General features: G+C 40.1%; 1 protein-coding gene across 2 annotated transcripts in view; it reads left to right on the top strand.

The window, feature by feature from the left end:
• The window catches only part of LOC127624007 (E3 ubiquitin-protein ligase TRIM9), a 167,196-nt gene that overhangs the window by 36,084 nt on the left and 106,567 nt on the right, over positions 1-24,545 (top strand). For both annotated transcript variants that reach the window (XM_052098594.1, XM_052098595.1), the window contains exons 2-3: positions 6,796-6,891; positions 23,007-23,129. In XM_052098594.1, coding sequence (XP_051954554.1) covers positions 6,796-6,891; positions 23,007-23,129 — 219 coding nt within the window. The remainder of the gene's footprint in view (positions 1-6,795; positions 6,892-23,006; positions 23,130-24,545) is intronic.

The following is a 24,545-nucleotide window of genomic DNA, read 5'->3' as shown; positions in this document are numbered from 1 at the left end:
GTGACCCTGGCTGTCTGACCTGTCCATTGACTGTGATCAGTAAACAACAACTGAACTGACCTTTTTAAAATCTGTTAACTGTTTTAACAAATCAAGAAAAGAAAAATCAGCCCTTCTGTTTGTTCGACTGTTTAGGTGAAATTAGCCTAAGTAGTGTAAAGGAGGGACAGAGTGTACAGGGTCTATCGGCACAAAAGCAGGGGTGGGTGATTGACCCCAACAGTGTCCAATGGTCTTCTTCTCAAACACACTGGCACACATACTGGGAGAAGCGGGCCATGTGAAAGGGTATCTGTCAGGGTGTTGACTCTTGTTAGAAGTCTGGACAGCTTGCCTGTGCAGATGGTACATTAATGTGGCAAGGCAATTTGTGTGTGCTTGTTTGTTTATATGTGTGTGATACTTTGGTTGGTTTAAGACCCTGCTGATAACAAGAAAGTATGGGAAGGCCCAGAGGATGTGGAGCAGGTGGGAAGGTGGAATGCCAGGGTCTTTTCCACTGGTTTGCTTATTTATAAAATATTCCATGAAAGAATATAAGAAAAAACTAAATAACTTCTTTGAAAATCATGCCTATTCAACCTGGAAAAGGTGGTCGATAATGAGGACACGTGAGGCTGGTTGGTCCACTCACAGGTATTTTAATGACCACACTTCTGCGCTCACAGCATCACACAATATAGATTATGAATAAATGAGACAATATATAAATGAATAGATTCAGCCTCACAATAATAAACTCTTCAGCTTCACAATAATAAACTCTTCAGCTTCAGTCTTACTCCCATCTGCTGGTTGTGTGGCTGCTTTTATACCGCTCTGCCCATGCTCACTGGAATCCAGGTGTTAGGCATAATTTAGCTCAGGTGTAAGCACCCTTATCGCTTTTGCTTTCTCCGAATGTTTGCTTGATCACGCCCCCGCTGCTACACACCCCCACTGCCCGACTCAGGCCGGGGACCATCCGACCTGCCGACCACCCCCCCCCCCCCCCCCTCCATATCTGGAAAGTAAGTCAGCGACAGCCATCTGCACCCCCGGTCTGTGGATCACCTTGAACTTAAAAGGCTGGAGAGCCAGACGGACGGGTGCTCCAGACACGCCCCCGCTGCCACAAAAAAATTAAATTGAGACGAGTAATCTAATAATTATGTTTATTTTGCCAATTTGAGGTGAAATTCTTATTATTTCCAGCCAAAATTGAATGTGTCATTTGCATGACGACGTCTAGCAGAGGTACTGCACTTCGGAAATTGGAAAAAGCAAGGTAAAAAATAAAAAGAAGGTAATGCGGACAGACTGATGGAGATGTTGAACTAAGATGGCTGGCATATTCACGAACAGGCCCAGCAAGCGTTCGACCCTGACAACTGAGACCCAGTTCGCAGGAGTACGATTGGAAAAGGCGATGACTGAGTCCGGTGATAATGAAGCTCCATTATTTCCAGGACAAGATCCTCACCACAGCAAAGATAAGGGGGACCGTTGCTCTTCAAAGGAACAAAATCTCCTTTGTGCAAGACTTTTCACAGGCTGTGAGACAAAGAAGACAAGGTGTTAATGTTGTTTGTGAAAAACTCAAGTAACGGAACATCAAGTTCGGAATGTCTTTCCCTGTTACATTGAGGATATTCCACAACGGTCGAATGATCGGATTGGGGATCGGCCTCCCCAACTCGCAATTGCCGTTTTGGTCATTTTTTGTCTTGTGCACAATTTGTTTTTTTTAGAGGTGGAACAATCTCTGTACAACCGCAACACATAGGAGACTTAACATGTATGCACACCAAGTTCGCCGCACCTCTTCGTCCCGGGTATCACTGTATCCACTCCCCTCCATTGTTGTATCCACGTGTTCCTTTCTTGTTCTATTCATGTTTGTATTGTAGCCTACTAGTCAATTTAAGAGGTGAAACTCATGATATGGCTGATACAAGTTCAGTGTAAGACTTTATTATTTTTACATTTTGTACAGCCCAGTGTTAACCTCATCAATGAAATTACTGACGAAAACGTTCGTTGACAAAGGGTTTTTTGATTTCATAAACGATAAAGAGGACGAGATTAAAAAGGTACATCATGGTGATCATTAAATGATTTTATCATTGACAAAAATGTCTATAAAAATGATACTGCAAAATATTAAAAATGCAAGATATACAGAAGAAGAAGCATCTTGAGAATCTGTATATAGAAGATATTAGATATGGACCCATCTAATCCATGAATCCAGTATGTTGGGGATTTTTCCGCATGAGCTGTGTGAGTTGAATGCGCTAACACTGGCAAAAAGAACCGCTTCAATTGGGGTTAAATACCAAATTCCAACGCATCAGAATCAGAAAAAGATTTATTGCCAAGTATGTTTTTTACGCATACAAGGAATTTGTTTTGTTGTTGTAGGCGCGTGTCACACATTCTCTAAATATAAAAAACAAGTATTAAAATATAAGCATTATAAATATAAATATGTCCACACAGTATATATTAAAAGTAAGAATAAAAATAAAAGAGCAGCAGAGTAATTTATACATGAGATTCATCAATATATCCACAACATTTATGTCATGCCCCATCGAACCTCCAAGCCACTACTTTCATCTACTCTGCCTCTGCATTTGAATCCTTTCATTAGATTCACTTGCCACTCATTTTACTGCAATCAAGGACTCTATTTTAATCTTCCATGTTCTTTCAGTCATAGTCTATTCTTGTTGTTTGTCATATAGACCTCTACTTTTGCTGTTGTTTAGTTAAGTACAGTACAGTACAGTACATTGCATTGCTATAGTCAAGGTTGGGGAATAATGGAATACATGTAACGAGAATACATATTTAAAATACAAAATATGAGTAACTGTATTCCACTACAGTTACAATTTAAATAATTGGTATTTAGAATACAGTTACATTCAAAAAGTATTTTGATTATTAAAGAGATTATTTTGCATTTTATTGTCATTTTTTTCATTTAATATTTAGTCCTTTCAGATGGAAAACATTTATACATATAAATAAAGCGATTCAAAGAGCGTTTGAATAGCGGTGAAACACTTTCTTATGATGTGTTACATTCATATGTAAGTATGCAGCAGAAGAAATAGAAATAAACCTTGTGTAAATTGTCAGCTGTACGCTAAGCTAAAATGCTATTTCTAAGCATTTTACATGCACATGTTACCAGGCATGATCATTTTTTTAACAAGGATATTCATGTTGGATCATGGGCTAATTTCTTTTTTTCTAGTAAGACCTTGGATATTAGGGCAACAATTGTATTCTTGATGATAATTTTTTTTATTGTTTTCATGTATAAATATCTAACAATCTTTAAAACAAAGTCAATTTGATTTATCTTTGTCAAGGGGTTCAATGGGAAGGAGGAGGCGAGAACCGGCTTGATAATATAAATTATATTTTAATGAATAACTTAAGACACAAACACACATGACGGACATGTCCATAAATTATCTCTCTCTCTTCGCACCACCGTCTGCCATCAGCCTTTATCCCTCTCGGAGGCTTAATTAGCCTGATAAGGGACCGGGTGTGCATAATCACGACCTGGCCCCGCCCTCCGCCCTGCCACATTCCTCCCTCGTTCCCTCAGGCTGGGGAGCCTTCATCCTGACGTACACCCCCTCTTTCACTGGGGGAGGGCGTGCTTTAAGCCTGGTCTGCCAGCAGGTCATCCCCATCTACCTGGATGAGGGAGGGGACAAGGAGAGGGAAACAGAAATAATTAAAATGGGGGGTACTTCCTGTAACATTGTAGTACCCCCCAAAAAACACAAAAATTTAAACGAGAGGGAAAAGGCCAACGCAGAGCGGCAGTGAGAGAGAGAGATGAAAAAAAAAAAAACCTACTCGCCGGTTCTCCGATACACCTTCGCATGGTCCTCGATCACTCCTCCACCAATTTTTTTACTAAAATTGTCATTTTTGTCAGTAAAACTGATTAAAATGAATGAATATGATATGACAAAGTACTGACAATTTTTAAAGGACATATTCGTCAAAAGACTAAAACTGACTAAAATGAAAAACTGAAAACTTAACACTGGTACAGCATCAGTTGATAATGCAAGTGAAACAGTAATAACATTGTAAACAAAAAAACACAAAACGAGCAATAATTATGGGGATAAAATATACTTTAATAACATTAAAATAATTATCTTAAATATGCAATATAAAAATTACAAGTCAATTAAAGTAGTCATACATTATTAAACATCACAGTAACTTCCCCGACAATGAAGATACATCATGATGGGTAAACGCACGCATGATGTTAGATCCATAAAAGCATTACATCCCTACAAGACATCATACTGTATCCAAGCATTATAGCAGGTTAACAACTTTGTCAAACGGATAACAGATAAACATCCATCCAGCCTGCCGCAATGCTGTTATGAACTGAGTGAGTGTGACTGAAATGAACAGCATCCTCAGCCAGAACACGCGAAAGCCGGTACTTCTTTCCTGTGTTTACGGACATTTAATAATAATGACGCAAGGAGGAAAGACATAAGCCAGCAAGTTCGGGCCACATCCGACCCGACAGCTCAATATACAAATAATTTTTATAGGCTTACCGAAGTGAAGCAGGGTAAGGTAAGGACTTTGTTTTGAACACTGCTTGTTTATGTGCTTAATCAGTAACTTAATCATTTTAACCAAAAAAATCATGAAAATGTATTTGTAATTTTGGGCTGTGATGAGTGGTGTTTGAGGATACTGGGAATGTTGGGTAGGGTTTGAGAATGTTTTGAATGTTGGGTGGTGTTTGAGAATTTTGGGTGGTATATGAGACTGTTTGAAATGTTGGATAATTTTGGAAAATGTTTGAAATGTTGGGGGTTGTTTTAAGAATGTTTGGAATGTTGTGTCGTGTTTGAGAATGTTTGGTAATGTTTTAGGGTGTTAGGAATGTTTGATGGTGTTTTAAAGTGTTAGGAATGTTGGGTGGAGTTTCAGAATGTTTGAAATTTTGGGTGGTGTTTGAGAATGCTGGGAATGTGGGGTGCATTTTAGAATGTTGAGTGATGTGTAAGAATGTTGGGTGATGAGTAAGAATGTTGTGTGGTGTTTGAGGGTGTTTGGGAATGTTGGGTTGTGTGTGAGAATGTTGGGAATGTGGGGTGGCATTTGAAAATGTTGTTTAAGGATGCTGGGTTATGTTAGGCTAGTGAAGATTCTAGATGATGTTGGGTGGTATGTTAAGATGTTGGGATTGTTGGGTGGTGTTTGAAAATGCTGGGTAATGTTAGGTTGGTGAGAATTCTTGTAATGCTGGGTTGTATAGACCATCTCAAGGACTATTTGTTGGTTTAAGGAAGTGACATCTTTGTCCCTTTAACATGTCCTGCTAGTTTTCAAATGCATTTAAAACAACAGTCAGAGGTGTTTCATTCCTAGCAGTGCTACTATAAACAGTAGTACAGAAGCTAGCACAGAAGAAAGAGACAAGAAACTTATTTTTATAATTTAAAAAAAGAAATCCTTACAGCTTCACTGAATAGCTTCATTGATTATAATAGGAGAGATCTAATATTCCCTATCTTTCCACTGAGAAAATAATTGTGAGCATCTAAACTACGATACAACTTCATCGCCTCTCTCGCATATCAACAACATGTCTAGATAAGTCACTTCAGGTAAATGTTTGATGTTCTTTGAAAAAAGATGTTAACTCAGAGCCTTATTAAAAGTATTAAATAAAACAAACAAAACCCGCAAAACAAAACATGCGCATGTATGTTTGAGTCCACTTGTATCAATGTTTCTATTTTGTATATGTTTAATTTAATAGTTTATTTTCATAAAAATTTGTATTATCAGCTTAACAGCTGATGCTGCGTGATAATAAGGAAGGATTACATCAAGATGTAGATTGGAATGCAGGTGTTACATTTAATTTAAATTAAAATAGTCTACACCTCTCTCGCTGTTGCTGGCATGCCAGTGATTATCCCTTTGCGTGCCAGTGCTGGCACGTGTGCTATAGGTGGCCGACCCCTGTGTACTGTTTGGTACTCTTTGAGGATATTAGTATTGTCAGATAAGTTTTGTATGACTTTCTTCTGCAGAACACAAACTAAGATTTTTAGAAGAATGTCTCAGCTCTGTACAGTAGATCCATAAAATGCAATTGAATGGTGGCCAAAAAGGTGGCCAAAAGGATTTTTAGTAGAATCTCTCAGCTCTGTACAGTAGGTCCATACAATGCAAATGAAGCAGATCAAGTCAGCATAAACATAATCCATAAGACTCCAGTGGTTTAATCAATGTAATCTGAAGGGATCCAGTTGGTTTTGGGTGAGAACGGACCACAATGTAACTCATCTTGCCATTGCAGTCTCTAGGCACGATCATGATTTCAAGCTTGACTACACTTCCTAGTGCTTGACAAATGCACAGAGCGCTAGATGGCACTATATGAATTGTAAACAAGCTAAAAATCCTAATCGCCTAGGAGACTGCTGTCAAGATGAAACAGTGTACAGTGAAAACTTTACATTTTGGTCTGTTCTCACCCAAAACCAACTGGATCACTAGAAGACATTGATTTAACCACTGGAGTTTAATGGATTAAATTATCCCTTTAAAGTTGTTGGGATTTTTTTTTCTGTTTTATGTAACATTAATCAATCTTATTAATAAATGTAGCTACATAAAATACTATCGCTCACAGCTCTATAAACCAATAAATATTACCTTATAGAAAGATTTTAAAGCATGCTAAGCAAATACATTTAGTAACTTGTGTTTGTGTTTTTGTATGTGCAGTGTCAGCTTTCCCAGGCATTGAATGGAGTGTCTGACAAAGCCAAAGAAGCCAAGGAGTTCCTGGTGCAACTGAAAAACTTGCTTCAGCAGATTCAGGTACATAATAGATAAAATAAAACCATCTGAAGAAGAATAATCACATATTATGTAATTAATAACTAATGATGTTAGAACTGTGAAAATGATGAACTGTCAAAAAAAAACAAATTAAATGTTTACAAAAATTTAGAAAGGTTTGGCAGTTTTTAATCTCTCCATACCTATAATAAGCATCACTATGTTTTCAACACTTGAAAATTAATTAAAAGCTATAAATAGCCTTTACATCAGAGTAAGTGTTGATTTTCAGACATTTTATAATCAATTGATGTAGAAATTAACCATCAATTAATTATTAATGTTAATCCCACCAAACACATGTGGAGGACTCCAAATAATATGTGCATGTAGCCTACTGTTTAAATATAATTTAAATTAAAACACTTTAGAGAAGAAAGTATTAGCTTTTTTGTCTTAAAATATTCATAGTGTATTTATTTTAATACTTTTAGGCAATGTTTAGAATTACTATTAATAATAACTTATTCACCTTTTGCGCATTTTGTCGAACATTTTGTCTCAGAACTTCCGTTCTAGTGGTTTTATATAGATATCTATGGTGTTGATGTCAAAATGTAATTAGCTACCAAAGTTGATTTACAGGTTTACAAAAGCTATCATAAATATTTCAAAGTGTTCAGGGGATGTCATAACAACAGAAAGCAGAATGGGGAGATTTTAAAACAAGAGTACTTCATTGCCTTCAACTGTGGACATACTGATGTTCTTCTTTGCTCATAAAACTCAACACAAATTCATATAAAAATATCTCTCTAAGACACCTCTGACCATCTTATGTCATCCACGCATGGCGTTATTGTTAAGGTGAGCAGATTTCCTTTAGCGTTAAACCGGAACGGGTGAGGGGTAACACTATATTTATACATACACATGTGAAAGTGTATGTTTTATTTTATATTCAGTTTATAACAATTTTAAATCACATTTAAGCCTCTAAAAAATATAGGGTGACAAATAAATTTTAAAAAGTACAATTGTAATTTTCTTTAATGTTGAACTTGCATGTGAAATAATATGAGCTGTCATTGTTGGAAATGTAATATCAACTACACATTTTAACACAAATTATTAACAAGTTGAAACCTAAAAACTGAATTACATGTATAACAATTAAACGCTTGTATTATGAAAAAGTGCAGTGTGTCATAGCTGTCCGAATGTGATCTGCCAGGTCCAATTTACCTCTGCGGGTGTCAGAAAAAACAAACATTTAGAGAAACAGAAAAACACCTCACTAGCATTTTCACATAGTAGGAGGGGTGGTATAGACTCACACCATCAACTCTTGGTGAAAAATACTTTTTGTACTCCCACACGTAATCCATTTTGAAAGACTCTGTGGCATGGGTGGTGTGCACGTAATCCATTTTGATCGACTGTGTTGCATGGGTGGTGTGGTCCTGTGTCGGTCTGCAGAAAAGAGAGAGCGGTAAGCCTCGTCACCAGGTTCACAATTATCCCTAACTCCTCCATTCCCGGGTTTTGACACCACTGTGATGGAATCTTAGTTTGTGGGCAATGGAGGAGTCAGGAGACAACAAAGCAGGTTCAAGGTCCGTACTTTAATTTGCACTTGACTCGTTATAAACATAAACGTAATAGATGTAGCACACTCTCAGATGCTCTCGCTGTTGTGCTTTTAGGTCACTCTCTCTCACTGATGCTCTCGCATTCCTTTATGGTCTCCCTCCGCATCACTATAACAAGAGATGGGTGTTAGGGATAGTTGTAAACCAGGTTAGGAGGCATACTGTTCTTTCTCCAGCAGACCGACACAGGACCATGCCCCCCCCCCATTCCACAGACTCTGATTAGCTTCAATACAAACAGAAATGACAAAATTTGGAAGAGCGGAGTGTGGAAAAGGGGCGGGGCACGGTGAATAAAAGATACTTATTTGAGTTCATTTAAACTTCATGTTGTGGATTGCGGTGACCGGGGGCAGCGGGAGTGCCCAAGGGAGACATGTGTCCGCTGACAGCGGGACCGTACCACGGAAAATACATCACAGGGAGTTGCCTGAAGAGGGAATTAAGCCTGTGGAGCCCTACCCCAGTACAGAGCACCTGTGGCTCGTAGTGTGTCTGCGCGAATTGCTCCGCTGAATTCGCAGGCCAGAAGGCTAGGAAGGAGAACATCCAGGAATCGACGCTTAGTGGCTAACCTGGGAGAGAAGACGCACTGGATCAACTTGGTGAAGGGTTCCGTTTGCAAGCGGAACACCCAGTCGGCTGTTCCACATTGCCGAGTTCTACTGGCTCAGACCTGACAAAACATGGGACGAGACCGACTCAACCCTGAGATTGTAAAATCTCGCAAAGTTATTGGGTGTTGCCCAGCCTGCTGCTCTGCTAGGGAGGTGCCATTGGCCAGTGCCCACGAGGATGCCACACTTCTCGTTGAGTGTGCTCGAACCCTCAAGGGGGCGGGCACGGCCTGGGTCTGGTAAGCCAGTGAGATGGCATCAATGTCCCAGTGAGCTAACCTCTGTTTGGAGACAACGGTCCCTTTCCACCATCCGCCAAAGCAGACAAAGTGCTGCTCAGAACATCTAAAGCTCTGTGTGCGGTCCAAATAGATACGCAAAGCATGTACCGGACACAGCAACGAAAGGGCTGGGTCTACCTCCTCCTGGGGCAGTGCTTGCAGGTTCATGACCCGATCCCTGAAGGGGGTCGTAGGAACTTTGGGCACGTTATCTCAGGATAACGTGAGTATGTGCCGGAACGAACTGCAGGCAGGTGTCGCTGACAGAGAATGCTTGCAGGTCCCCAACCCTCTTGTTGGAGGCTAACGCTATCAGGAGGGCTGCCTTCAGGGAGAGGGCCTTGAGCTCAACTGAGTCAAGCTGCTCAAAGGGGAGTCTCTGCAGTCCCTAGAGAACCACTGAGAGATCCCAGGAGGGGAACAGGCTTGGCCGAGGAGGGTTCAGTCTCCAGGCGCCTCTAAGGAACATGATAATCAAGTCGTGCTTACCCAAGGACTTGGCATTAACTGTGTCGTGGTCGGCCACATGCATCTTCAAGGTGGGGGGGGGCAGCCTCCCCTCCAGCCTCTCCTGCAGGAACTGTGCATCTCTGCGTGTCTTCGGCTCGGGAAGAACACTAATTCGCGAACAAGTGCCACTTCAGGGTGTAAATTTGCCTGGTGGAGGGAGCTCTGGCTTGGTTGATCGTGTCTACGACTGCAGGTGGTAGATCACTTAGATCTTCCGCGTCCCATCCAGGGGCCAGACGTAGAGGTTCCAGAGGCCTGGGCGTGGGTACCAGAGGGTACCCCGTTCCTGAGAAAGAAGGTCCTTCCTCAGGGGGATTTTCCAGGAAGGTGCTGTCGTGAGGAGCATAAGATCTGAGAACCAGGTCCGGGTGGGCCAATAAGGAGCCACTGGGGGAAATGTGTGCTTGCGCAGCCCCCGGGGCCAGCTGTGTGCCAACACGTCTGTCCCGAGAGTGGCTTCTGTCAGCAGGAACCAAAGCGGGCAGTGGGAGTTGTCCAGGGAGGCAAAGAGATTTATCTTTGCCATGCTGAATCGGTCCCAAATCAGCTGGACCAGCTCTCCGCTGGGTGAAAACTGTCGCAACAGTGCGTCCGCAGTCGCGTTATGGTTGCCAGAGATATGAGTGGCATGCAGCGACCTGAGTTGCTGCTGACTCCAAAGGAGGAGATGGCAGACAAGTTGTGACATATGACGAGAGCGCACGCCAGCGGCAGCGTACCCATTGCACACGGCTCCCCAACCATAACTGTTGAGCGGCATCTATGGTGACCACGATACGTCTGGATACCTGCTGTAGGGGGACTCTGGTCTGCAGAAAACAGAGGTCTGGCCAAGGGTTGAAAGTCTGATGGCAGGAGGGGGTGATTATCACACGGTATGTGCCGCTGCGCCATGCCCATCTTGGGACTTGAGTCTGTAGCCAGTGCTGAAGCGGTCGCATGTGCATCAACCCGAGTGGCGCGACCACGGCTGAGGATGTCATATGCCCCAGGAGCCTCTGGAATTGTTTTAGAGGAACCGCTGTGCCGGGCTCATAGAGAGTGAGGCACCTGAACACTGAATGCATGCGCTCGTTGGTGAGATGCGCTGTCATTGAGACTGAGTCTAACTCCATGCCGAGAAAAGAGATGCTCTGAACCGGGGTGAGCTTGCTTTTTTCCCAGTTGATCTGAAGCCTTAGTCAGCTGAGGTGTCTGAGCACCTGGTCCCTGTGAGCGCATAGTAACTCTTGAGGGTGAGCCAGGATGAGCCAGTCGTTGAGGTAATTGAGTATGCAGAGCTGCTTCTGCAACCTTGGTAAAGACGCGAGGGGACAGGGACTGGCCGAAGGGGAGGACTCAACTCTGAGATTGTAAAATGGAGTTTGTGTCTTACTGATACTCCTGGCCGTCGAACGGGTACCGTAGGAAGGGTCGGTGTCAAGGCAAGATGGAGACGTGGAAGGACGCGTCCTTCAGGTCTTCCGCCGCGAACCAATCTAGCTGTCAAACACAGGTCAGAATCTGTTTCTGCATGAGCATTTTGAAAGAGTTTGTGTAAGGCCTGGTTGAGAACTTGCAAGTCCAAGATTGGTCGCAACCCACCACCTTTTTTGGGTATGTTGAAGTAAGGCCTGTAGAAACTCTTCTTCATCTCTGCTAGAGGGACGGGCTCTATCGCATTCTTGAGAAGCATAGTCGTGATCTCTGCCCGTAAAGCGCTGGCTTTTTTGCCGCGTATGGAGGTGGAGAAAATACCACTGAAATGAGGCGGGTGCCTGGCATACTGAATCGCGTAGCCGAGTTGGATGGTCCCGGCCAACCAGCGTGACAGGTTGGACAGCAAAAGCCGTGCATCCAAACTCCTCATGAGGGGCACTAGAGCGACGATCGCTTTTGACGTACCGGGCGGGCTTCGCGGCGGGGGGGGGGAGCAGGAAATAGCACGTTGGTAAGCAGAAGAGCGTCCTGAGGCTTGGGTGCTGAGAAAAGACTCAAAGCACTTACCTTGGGGTGGGTTAGAGACTGAGGAAGAGGTCCTAGAAAGGTGTCTTCGGACGCTGTCCGATGCAGCGGCGATGTCATCGTCCAATTCCGGGGGCTCAAGGGAGAATGCCGGCTGCCGTGAGGCGAGCCACACTCATCCCGAGCTCAGACGGAAGCGAGCATGTCGGGGTGAAAACTCAAACTATTTTAGAGAAACAAACTCTTTTAGGAGGGGAAAGCACTCTTTTAGGCAGTGAAAGCAAAGCTTTCAAAGCTCCCAGGGGCATGGACTGCACAGCGTGCAGAGAGAGAATGCCAGCTGAAAATGTGCCGTAAGATCCAACAGCAGTGCTTCTTGCCAGTAGAGGTGAGTGGAACAGTGGTAAACTCAGCTTGCTGTTGCACAACCACTCGGCTCCGAAGAAAAAATCTGACTGACAGAAGCCACTACGGCCACTTCAGAAGCCACATACGGCCACTTCCTGTATGACCGAGGGTGGGACGTGCAAATTCTGTCTGGCTTTTCTCAAGTTCAGAGGTACGCGAGGCTCCCAAGGAAGACCCCTTCTGTCACTTAATTCGACACAACGTCGAGTGAGTGACAGAAGGGGAATTATATATACATAATCTGGAGAATGAGTGCTTATGTTTGATATATGGCTTGTCTATGTTCATCAAATCTGAGCAATATGAAAAATATTCAAATTCATAATCATACTTGATTTTTATCTGTATATTGGTGGCGGAAGTAGGAATTTAAACATTCATGTAAATTAATTAAAAAAATTATAGTTTTGTGTGAAAAGTAGAGGGTCTAAGCTTTGTAATTATGACCGCTTATGACTGTTAATGTTCCATCAGGACATATAAATATCGAAGCATGATCGTGATTATATAATTTTATACTCGGGGGCGGTTTTAGGAGTTGAACAAGTCAGCTGATGCAGGCTACAAGTTTACTGTCTCAGAACAATGAAATAAATTTTTTTTTTGCATATGAACCATACATGAGTATGTGTGTCAAATATGAGCTCTGAGCTATTTTTAATTAAGTGAAGTGTTTAATGCCTTTTCATACTGCCCAGAACAGACAGACAGACAGACAGACAGAGAGAGAGGTTTGCACACACAGACACACAAGTTCCGCAGTAAGGCTGTAGTGTGGTTTTAAGTCTAACCTCTTATTTTAAAACAGATGGGGCTGCACTGATTAGTCAATTTAGTTCTACCACAGTGGGTCTGTGTCAACTCATTGTGGCTCTCAATGTTGGATGGAACAAAGTAGTGATGTCAAAAGTACCAGTACTTTTGTACCAAGTCGATACTAAAATAAAAAAAACAGGTTACGGTACCAGTGTTTATAATGTATTACCGCACCGTATTTGTTACCCGCACGCTGTCTGACTGGCACACGTGTGCTCTATTACTCTTTTTACACTGAAATGCACAATTAATCAAATTAAAATCATAATATGTCCTAGTTTGATTATTAAACCACAAAAGGCTGCAATCTTAGTCTGTATGAGCTGTGTGTTTTAAATGAATGTGTGAAGCAGACTGCTCATACACTGGAAACACTGAGAATCATTTGCGCTGATGACAGAGCATAGCACTAATCCACTGTGAGGCGCACAGCACATGTAGTCAACATTTATATAAATCACAAATTAAGCAATGTATCACAAGCAAGAGGGCTGTTTTACTGAATAAAATTTTGTTAAAAATGCAATAATATGTTGAAAAATACTTTTTTCACTTGTTAAAATTGTTAAGAATTAATTTTATTAGACACCATTTTGATGATGAAATTAAATCAACTTTAAAATACAGAATTCTTAATTTAAAAAAAAAAAATAAAACAGATTTCAGAAGGGTCCTACTTAAAAAACACTTAAGCAATGCATTAAATGTAGGACCCCCAGCGTGCGCTCGCCGGTCATGTCGGCTACCTAGTTGATCCTGCCAGTAACATATGCTTGTCTCAAAGATTAAGCCATGCAGGTCTAAGTGCATACCGTCTGCACAGTGAAACTGCGAATGGCTCATTAAATCAGTTATGGTTCCTTTGATCGCTCCCCACATACTTGGATAACTGTGGCAATTCCAGAGCTAATACATGCAAACGAGCGCTGACCCCATGGGCCCCTCGATGCGTGCATTTATCAGACCCAAAACCCATCCGGGACGGGCCTCGTGTCTGCCCCGGCCGCTTTGGTGACTCTAGATAACCTCGGGCCGATCGCGTGCCCTACGCATCGGCGATGACTCATTCTAATGTCTGCCCTATCAACTTTCGATGGTACTTTAGGCGCCTACCATTGAGAAGCAATGAATTCTTAATTGACACTTGAAGGAAACATGCATTTATTTTAATTTATTATTTACAAATTTATTTTGAACTTAAACTTTAAATAGGCTAAAGGACTGTGTTCAGTAGAACATTACCATATTAGCATATTTTTGCTGTGGTATCGAGAACTGTTAAATTTCACTGGTATCTGTACTGACTACTGAAATTTGGGTATCGTGACAACACTAGTACAAAGTATTTTGTTCTGTAACTTTACTTTAAATACATTTTCCACGTATCAGGGCCAGGTTGCAAGAAACCCTTAAGTTTAGAAAACACTTGTAACTGTAAGTCTATTGTCACTTAGCATTCCTTTTCAAGAAGGAGATGCTAGATCAGAAGTTGATGCTATGGAAGAACCCTTCAGGGGTTGGGACTTTGAAACCCTTGAAAGGGAACGTATTGGTTAACTTGGTTATATCAGGAAGACTCACAGATTTGATTAAAGTTTTAGATTACATTTTTTTTAATATAATGCCGTTAGCCTCGTCTGGCAGTCTGAAGAAGTTGTACTCTGAACCATCAGATCCTACTGGAGATAGGAGCCTACCCCCGTGCAGGACAGGACTCAACTGGTGGTGGAGCTTTTAACTTTTTTTACTGAAAAGCAAGTAGCTTTTCAGTAGGGAAGCTATAATTTTGTTTAGGTAGCGGTATTGCTTTGACAGAAGCGTGCATCTGGTGCGTGCACCTGGTGTTCACAATCGGCAGTTTTGAATCAGAACTAAAGATGTAAGACTCACAAATGAATCACTCATCTGAGTCGATTCTTTACAATGAATTTGTCAAACGTGATAGTAAGGTGGTCTGTATCAGTTCGCTATTCAATCGGAATGACTCAGAAACTCAGGCACGTGCTGCTGAATAATTTGGTTTGCGCTCTCACTTGCCAAAACGCTCACAGAATATTTTGAAATATGGAAAATAAAGATAATTCTGGATCTAAAATCAAAGAAACCAGACCTGTAAATGCATCCATCCATCCTATCATTTGCCAGTGATGAAGGTCTTTATTAAGTTCTACATGCACTCTCCAGCCAGGTCTCCTAAGCAACCAAATTGGCCCTGTTGCTAGAGAGGGTAGAGTCTCATGGGGTAACCTCCTCGTGGTTGCTATAATGTGGTTTGTTCTCAGTGGGGTACGTGGTGAGTTGGGCTTGGATACCGCGTGTAATGCTTGAGCAAGGAGGCAGACGAGGAGATGCGGATCCAAATGCAGTTTAGATTTTATTAAATAAACAAACAAGTAAACACAAAGGAACAACCCTCAATGGGGAAATAAAACATAAAACTAAACACGATGAAAACAAACAGAGAACTCGGGCAGGGAACACGTACCAGGCTAACAACAAACAACGATAGACAAGGACTGAACCAAGAACCGGGGTATAAATACATAAACATGGGACAAAGGGGCCAATGAACAAACAGAACTCAAACAAGATAACAAGGTGATTAACAGAAGCAAAATGGCAAATTAACGAGGGCAGGTGCAAACAATGAACGGTGAACACGAAAGCTAACAAAGAGACTATGGAGTTACACAAGGGACAAAAGTGAAAACTAAGGAATGCAAAAGTGACAAAAATGGCAAACAAAAGGGCAACAGTGAAACAAGACAAGGTATACATAACACCGCGGTGGATGGCGTGAAGCCTCCACACACGCTATGTCTCCGTGGCAACACGCTCAACAAGACATGTGATAAGATGCATGGGTAGACGGTCTCAGACATGGGCCGGATCATGATTCTATACACCGCTTATCAGGCTAATCAAGCCTTCAAGAGGGATAAAGGCGGATGGTGGTGTGACAGAGAGAGAACATTTACGGGCAGCTGTCTGTCCTATGTGTCTGTTTGTGTCTTTTGGTTTCCGTTTTACATAAAAATATTATTTATATTGTCAAGCCGGTTCTCACCTCCTCCTTTCCCTTAACCCCCTTTACAGTGACATATCATAGTAGGACCATAGTATTATTTGACGCACCATGTAAATACAGAATAGTACATAAATATGGTAATATCACTGTACCATGGTATTACCAACTGATACCATTAGATATCACATTGTTATTGCCCAGATGTGCTCACACACACACAAGAAATTTGAATTACAGGATAAGATGAATAGTGTCAAGATTCACTGTTGTTTTGCCTTTTGTTTAGCCTCTGTCTTCTGTTTTCCCCGGACTATATTGCCCATAATTCATTGCCCTCATCACTGCCAGCTGTTCATTACCTCATTAATCCTTGTGTATATAATGCCCTGATGTCTGCTCAGACTTTGTCTGTTGTTATGTTTTTCTCCAGTTCATGTTCTGGTTGCTGTCTTGTTTGTAATGTTTGTTTTGTTTCCCAGTTCCTAGTCTTGCCCTGTTCCAGTGTTTCCCCTATTTTTTGTATTTTATTTTTTTGTTATTAAAGTTAAGCTGCATCTAGATCCCACTCTCGTGACTTCCTTCAAACATGACAAATAGTATATGTATGAGTTTTTATACCTAAATGTGCAAAGTAAATTATGTCCAAATGGGCATGTTATTTTAGAGGTAGTAGAATAAAATGTAAAAATAATGATTTTTAATTTTTAACACATGAGTTTGTATAGATAGCATTTATAAATATGAATTTACATGTTTTTTTTTTTACATGCACATACATTTCATACTGCACCATACTGTATATTGTATTGTATTGCACTATACTGTGCATAACATCATGTGAATAAGTCTTTCAGATGCTTTGTCTTCGTCAGTATGCTCCATGCATCTGGTTGAAAAAAAAGTAGCTTAAATGTAGCAAGCTACTTTTAGCATGTAGCTTGCAGTGTAACTTGCTACTTTTTCTTAAGTGTATCTTTTAGCTTAGATTAACTATTTTTTTTTGTTGAGTAGTTAGCTGCTTAGCTTGCTTCATTTTTCAGTTATTTTTCATTTTCCAACACTGATGCTGTTTTGGACTTGAGTCACTGTAATTTTCATATGGTAAACCCTGACCCGCCAACTAGTGGAGGACTAGTCGACTAGAAAAATGACAAGTCGAGAAATCCTTAGTACTAATCACACACAAACGTGTTCTTTTCATTTCTTTTGTGACTCACTCCCATCTGCCCCAGTATCAGTGGGCCATCTTCAGCTGAAGAAATTTGCTTCATATCTGAGATGCAACTAAACTCAAATGTGAATGAAAGATATCTCCATTCTAAACTCATACACCATGTTATTCCTTAGATCACAGACACACTCAAACAGATGTTTGTCAACTTTTTTTAAAAATGTCTTTGAAAGATGAAGTGTGTAATTTCTGCAACACCAAACAGAATTGCAAAAATAATGACTAGTCTCAAACAGTTAGCACTGCTCCAAACTCACACCATTGGTCGAATCAGTGTTATGTCATAGAAGTGCCACTCAAACAAACAGATTGCAGAAAATTGATAAGAAAAAAACTCATCAACTACAAAAGGAGACACCATGGCAAGAAGAGAACTCATCAACTGCAACTCACAAGTCTTGGAGATTCTACAGTTGTTTCAAGTTGAAGACTCTATCAAAAATCCTAATTTGGTGAGTGAAACTTAACAGCTCTCTTAAAGAACACACTTAAGTAAGCAGACCAGTAATTTTATATTGTGTAGCCACAATATTCAGTGTAGCATGGTAAAATTCAAGCTTGGTTCTTTCTCTGGAGTCTGTAGCATTCCATTCCATGTAACAATCCATTCATCAAGGATTAGGTGCTCATAAATGTAGCACTGTTAATTTATAGATTGGTCCTTTTATTTGGAGTCTGAGGGAATTGTTAAAACAATTTGGTACAGTCATCCAGGGTTTGAAGGACCTTATAATGTGAACACTGTTGTGTTTAGGCTTGATGCAGTACTTTTGGAGTCAATAACAAAGGAATTGTTAAAGAGGACAATTTGGTTCAGTCACCCAGAGTCTGTAGAAGATTTAGAAATATAGAAATACTGTAGCTTAGGTCTGAAATTGCTGCAGGAAATTGGAATTTCTGACTGCTTGTATTTTAAATCAGTAGCTACTATTAAAATGTTTAGCTTAATGTAATCGCTTCAGCTTTGAATTTCCTGACTGGGTGTGAAACATTAGGAGTTAATGAGTTAAGCAGAAATCAGTACCATGGTATATTTAGTCTTATCTGTGAATGAACTGAAGAATTCTATTTTTATTTGTTATTTTATTTTATTTTATTTGAGAATTAAAAATTGGTACAATTATTCATTGTGTGAGAGTCAAGAAATGGTGCAATTGAATTTACCAATACTGTTAGTTGTGATTTTTTTTCTAGTAGAGCTAGACTAAGATTTCATAGAGCCAAAATTGTGAAACCAAAGGTAAATTACCCTCAGCTGAGAGATACAGATAGAGTTTGAAACAAGTAATTCTGAACTAGGGTTCAGAAAGAATTGATAAGTGTGACTTCTCACTAGTGAAAAAATAAGCAGAATTGCCTACATGTGATTCATTTGTTTTCTTAACTGCCGAGTGAACAATAAGCATAGGCTAAACTTATAACATAAGAATAACCTCTTGAACTGCTGGAAATTAAGAGTACACAATATAGTGTATACAGAATTTGACAATTTTGTATTTTGGAAAATGATGTTTGAATTGTCTGTGTATCTCGGTCTGATCAGTCAAATAGGTTGCTTTAATGGTTTTAACACCCTTCTGTTCTGTTTAAACATCTTTTGAAGGCACATACCTGCCAGCTACACCAGAGGAAGTTGACAAGTGGTCAAAGGAATTACCAGATGTTTATAAAAAGTCACGCAAGGTTTGGCAAGTTCTGCACATGCAGAAAATATACACTCTACACCCATGGGGCAATGATTCTTAATGTCAACTTAAGGGACAATGACCAAAGATAGCTAACTGAAAATGTTGAAACCAGGATAGGTGAGTCTCAAGAAAACATTGAGGCAGGATGGGAAGCTGTTCGAACCTTGTCTTATTTATTTGACAAGAACTGAAACCTGCAGAGGTTAATTGGGCATAAATTACCTCATGCCTGCAGAAGAGAGTGGGAATTGTTGCAGATAATGAAGAACGCTTCAGACAGACGTGGCTAGAACATGGTGATTAAAATGACAGGGAGTGTTTTGACAAGGACACTGGCCTCTTAAAACAGCATTTTGTAAATGGACTAAAATCTGAATCTCTAGAGTCTCACTTTAAAATCTGCTATGATGACTGGGATAGCGTTAGAACTGCTTTCATCCAGATTATTGAATGATCAGCAAAGATTGAAAGAGCACAGGATGTGAAACTCAGAGCTCTGCAATCCAAACATTGGGGTACAGGATCATGGAGATGGAAAGTGCAGGTGTTGCAATGAAGAATTGTGATTGCAGACTCAGATTAATAAACCAACACAATGGAGTCACGTGACGCCATGCGAGGACATGTGAACAGCGAGCTCTGTGCACTTTGCTAGTTTTAACACTTTTAATGACACAAATCAGTGAGATTCGATACACTCTGTTCCATAACTGTTCTAGGAGGACAATATGTCAAAGAATTCAAAATCCTCAGGCGCTGGAGACATTTAATCTTACGAGTTCAAGCTGATGCCCCCAAGCAGGCCTGGCTGTCGATTTAGTAGGTGAAGTTTGGGAAATGCGGCGAGAGATGCTGAACATGTCGGCAATGCTGAAGAAGGTCATTGCAGACTTGGAGGATCTTGCTGTGATACTTCGATCGATCACTGGAGGCGAAGTTCACTGTGGTGGTTACAAGAGTGGGGGATGTCGAGAAACGGATTGATTATTGGGAGTCATCGGAGAGGAAATTATCCGCTAATACGCTTGCAACCAAGGTGGATTTGGAGTGTGTCTGGGAGAAGTCGGAGGACATGGAGGCTTGTAGCTGGTGGAATAACGTCTGTATCGGCGGAATTCCTGGGGGCAAAGAGGGACAGAATATGGTGAAATTCCTGGATGGACTCCTTAAGATCTGCTCAACATAGCAAGCCATAACCAGGAAATCCTGCTCGGCGATCCACAGAGGGAGGAAGGCCCCGATCAGTTCTGGTCATGGGGTACTCGTAGGCGTGCATGGACTGTTTGAGTTTGGAGGGATGGGCGTTGTCGAGCGCGGGGTTAATGTGCATGTTTTTCTTTTTTTGTTTGTTTGGTTCTGGGGGATGTTCGTGTTTTGATGGTTGCACTAATGTTGGAATGTGATCTTTATAATCTTGTTTCTGACACACAATCTATTTTTTCTTATATGTCAAAATGTCAAATGTTAACATGTCTCTCTCCATGTGGAATGTGAATGGTTGGGGCACCCCATAAAAAGAAGGAAGGTTATTTCTCTTCTTAAGTGTAAGAAATATGATATAGTGTTTCTTCATGAAACGCATCTTCCTTGCAGGAAGCTGAAAATTTTGGGAGGATATGGGGAGGGCATGCCTTCTTTAGTACTGGCTCCATTAAGAGGAGGGGAGTCATTATGCTGAAAAGTAAACATCTACAATTCAAATGTTTCAAACAGATTAAAGATAAATTAGGAAGAGTCATTATTGTTTTAGCTGAAATTCAGGGGCAAAGTCTTATTTTGGTTAATAGTTATTCAAAATGATCAGGGCATTTTATAGATCTTGAAGGGATGTTGCAAGCCACTGGCACCTCTCATGATATGATATTGGGAGGAGACTTTAATCTTGATGGACTCAGTCCTTGACCATAATGAAGCAAAAGTGTCATCTTATATATATTATAGGTCTGTTGGTAGCTGTATCTTAGCTGTGCGGCCAACAACTGAGACACTTTCTGAAAGACTTTTTGAATGTCTGCACCTCGTTTATTGACCACAGCTTGGTTTTGCGCACAACCATTTCTTTTTACAATTCGAAAGTTACGTGAACAAATGTTACTGCTTTCGCTGTAGCTAACTTTAAAACTAGCAGGTCCATGTGGAAAATCCAGTGAAGCTGGTTGTGACAATTCTCTCTGACCAATCAGTGATCTGCAGGGTTTTGACGTCCCTTTTAGTATCGTCTCGGCTTGCTTGGAACCTCAAAAGAGGTGGTACTAAAAAAAGTATCAGTGGAAAAAAACCAAAAAGTGAGCAGAGTCAAGTCGAACCGTGCAGTGGAAAAGCCCTATAAATGGGAATGTCCACCTCAGGTTCTTTTGATAACTGATGCAGCAGTTAAGGTGCAGGAAACAGATAAGTGGATAGATGTGAGCCATTGTAAGTTAACTAATCTGCCTACACTGCAAAAAATTATTTTCTAGACAAGTATTTTTGTCTTGTTTCCTGTCATATTATCTAAACTTTCTTAAAACATGATTTATTTACTTGTCAAGCAAAATGGGATAAGATATTAAGTCTTGTTTTAAGATAAATCTGACACAATTTAATTTAAATAAACTTGTTTTCTCTTTAAATTAAGTTTATTTTGCTTACCCCATTGGCAGATTTTTTTGAGTCTACAGTTCACTAAATTTAGTCAGATTAATCTTAAAAGTACTTGTCTAGAAAATCATTTTTTGCCGTGTAGAAATGGGGAATAGATGGCATTAGTGTTTAACAGAGTGTAGAAATGGCAGGACTAGAGATTTTAGACTACTGTACAGCTTGTCACCTGAGTATGAAGAGGTAAACATACCATCACTGTTAAACACTGTAGTGCCCTGCCACAATTAGGGACAATTTTGAGAGCAGATAGATATATTTTGGTCATATCTATTTTTTTTGGTAAGATACTTTTCCCTGTTCTCTTGTGTGTCATTGCAGGTGTTCCAGTGTTCCAGAGGATGTTCAAGGACATCTGACATCTACACGGCTGACACCTGCTGAATATCCACGGAACATAATCGCACCCACCAATTCCACATTAACAATAAATAATACAAATTCCTGAAAGAATCAAATTGCATTTTCACAGCAGAATGCAATATAAGCACAACTATGTCTGCCAGTTCCAAGATAACTTCATAATAAAAGTTTCTGGAGGACACAAGCATTCTTCCAATGGAATGCAACCATTCACCATTAACTTTTATTCTGACACCTTAAGTAAAAATGCCTGTACTGTATACTGTACTGTACTCTATACATGCTGTATACATGATTACTTAAATGTTTACATTTTTACTTCTATTTGATATGATTAAAAAATTATCAGAGGAGAGATTGAAGGATTGTGTGTATTTTTAATTACCTGTAGTCAGATGTATTTACATTGTGACTGCACTTCAGATGCAATCAACTGAATCTTTTTTGAAAATGTGTGAACCAAATGGCCCATACAATCAGAATAACAAAGGGATGGTATGATCACAGGTCACTGTCAGGTCATTGCTTTGCAGTTACATTAACCAGAATAACAAAGGTTTCGAGGAATACTATTGGCAGATCCTAACAGTATTGTATCTCTTGAGGTATAATTTTCTGACATACAGACTGACAGGGATAAGTTTTAGAAGAGCTATGCTGCAAGATTGACTGATTTCAATAAACTATTTTCCCCACAAGCACTTGGTTTTGGGGCTTTTGCTTTCTTCTCTTTATGTATTTTAAGAACTCTGATACATTAGTGAGCCACCCAAAATCTGGTCATCCAAATACAAGACGTTTTAACAACCTTTACATATGGGAACATTACTTCACCTATAAGCACAGTTTTTATATTCAAAACATCAAAAGCAAAATTATCGCGATATGTAACTGTGTAAATGGATGTATTCTTAGGGTTAACTCTTTTTGTGTATGTGTGTGTGTGTGTGTGTGTGTCTGTTTGTGTGTTAAACAGGAAAATGGGGTTGAGTTTGAAGCGTGTCTTGTCGCTCAGTGTGACTCCTTGATTGAAGCTCTCACACGGCAGAAGGCCAAACTTCTCACCAAGGTCACCAAGGAGAAAGAGTGCAAACTGAAGGTAGGTCAACACAAGCACACTTACTCCCACACACCATGCAGATCTCGTGTTATCATCATAATTTATATGGATAAATATTTATTTCAATTATAACGTTTTATTTATATATATAAAAAAATATTTAAGCAAAAAATAAAATAAAGAAACATGGTTGTTTCTAAACATAGGCTACTTTTGTTGCTAAGCAATGTTGCAACTTATTTATAGAATTCATTGTAATGGAAATCAGCTGATTTTTGGTCACAGTTGGGGCAGCTGTGGCTCAAGTGGTTGAGCGGGTTGGCCACTAATCGCAGGGTTGGTGGTTAGATTCCTGACCCACATGACTCCACCTGCCGAAGTGTCCTTGGGCAAGACACTGAACCCCAAGTTGCTCCCAATGCATGGAAGCTCTGCTGTCATTGGTGTGTGAATGTGTGTGTGAATGGGTGAATGAGTCACAGTGTAAAACGCTTTGAATACCGTTAATGTTAAAAAGGCGCTATATAATTGCAGACCATTTACAATTTACAGTTGTGCATATTTACCTGTATTAGATTGTAGCTCATCTAATCAGATATTAGAGTCTGGACAACTAAATGTCTTTGTCAAGTTGTTTCAAACATCAACCTTAGATCATTTTTGTAGCAGTCTACAACTGCTTTCTGTTTTACAAAAAATTTCATATTGCATTGATTAAATTGTTAGACGGTTAAATTACATTGTGTCTGGCTTCACCACACCAATGGACTGGAGGTAGAGAGAATTTCTCTAATACACTTTGCTGTTAGTGTCATAACACAACGCAGATTGAATTTCGGTCTCAGTTGTGTGACTCCATATGGTCAGAATAAAATGCAATCAGTGAGTTTTTTTCATCAGCTCCTCTGTCTGTCAGGAATAAAGCCTTATTTTCTCTATATATGATCAGATCATGTGAAAATGTACACTCAGGTCAGAGATTACATCATTTAAATTAGCTTTGGTTCAACTGACGATCTAACCTTAAAGTCTGCTATATCTATACAGTCGATATCTAAAATGAAGCTTTAATTTATGCTATTTTAGAAATTGAACTGGTAAGACCTACATTAGTAAACGTCACTTACCTTGTCACTTCACCATCAAAATAGTCATTGTTGCTGGTCAGTCTTTGGAAGAAATTTTTATTTTTCCAGAACAATGTATTCAGTGTTAAAGTGTATATGTATTATTTACACAAATGCACACATTAACATTTGTGGCTGTAGTTCATCACTTCTTTGCATAATAGGCATAATTTTCTCTTTTGAAAGTAGACACTTGGAAGTTTGTTGACCAAAACAAAAAATTATGGCTGTAAACTAGGCTGAGAACCTAAATCTGAATTTTGACCTTAAAGATTACCAAAAATCTAATTCAATTAAAATTTTAAAGTCATAACATTTTTAAACTGAC

Source organism: Xyrauchen texanus, chromosome 30 (assembly GCF_025860055.1).
Source record: "Xyrauchen texanus isolate HMW12.3.18 chromosome 30, RBS_HiC_50CHRs, whole genome shotgun sequence".
Taxonomy (NCBI): domain Eukaryota; kingdom Metazoa; phylum Chordata; class Actinopteri; order Cypriniformes; family Catostomidae; genus Xyrauchen; species Xyrauchen texanus.
The sequence above is the reverse complement of the archived record's forward strand: the minus strand, read 5'-3'. Positions and strand labels throughout refer to the sequence as shown.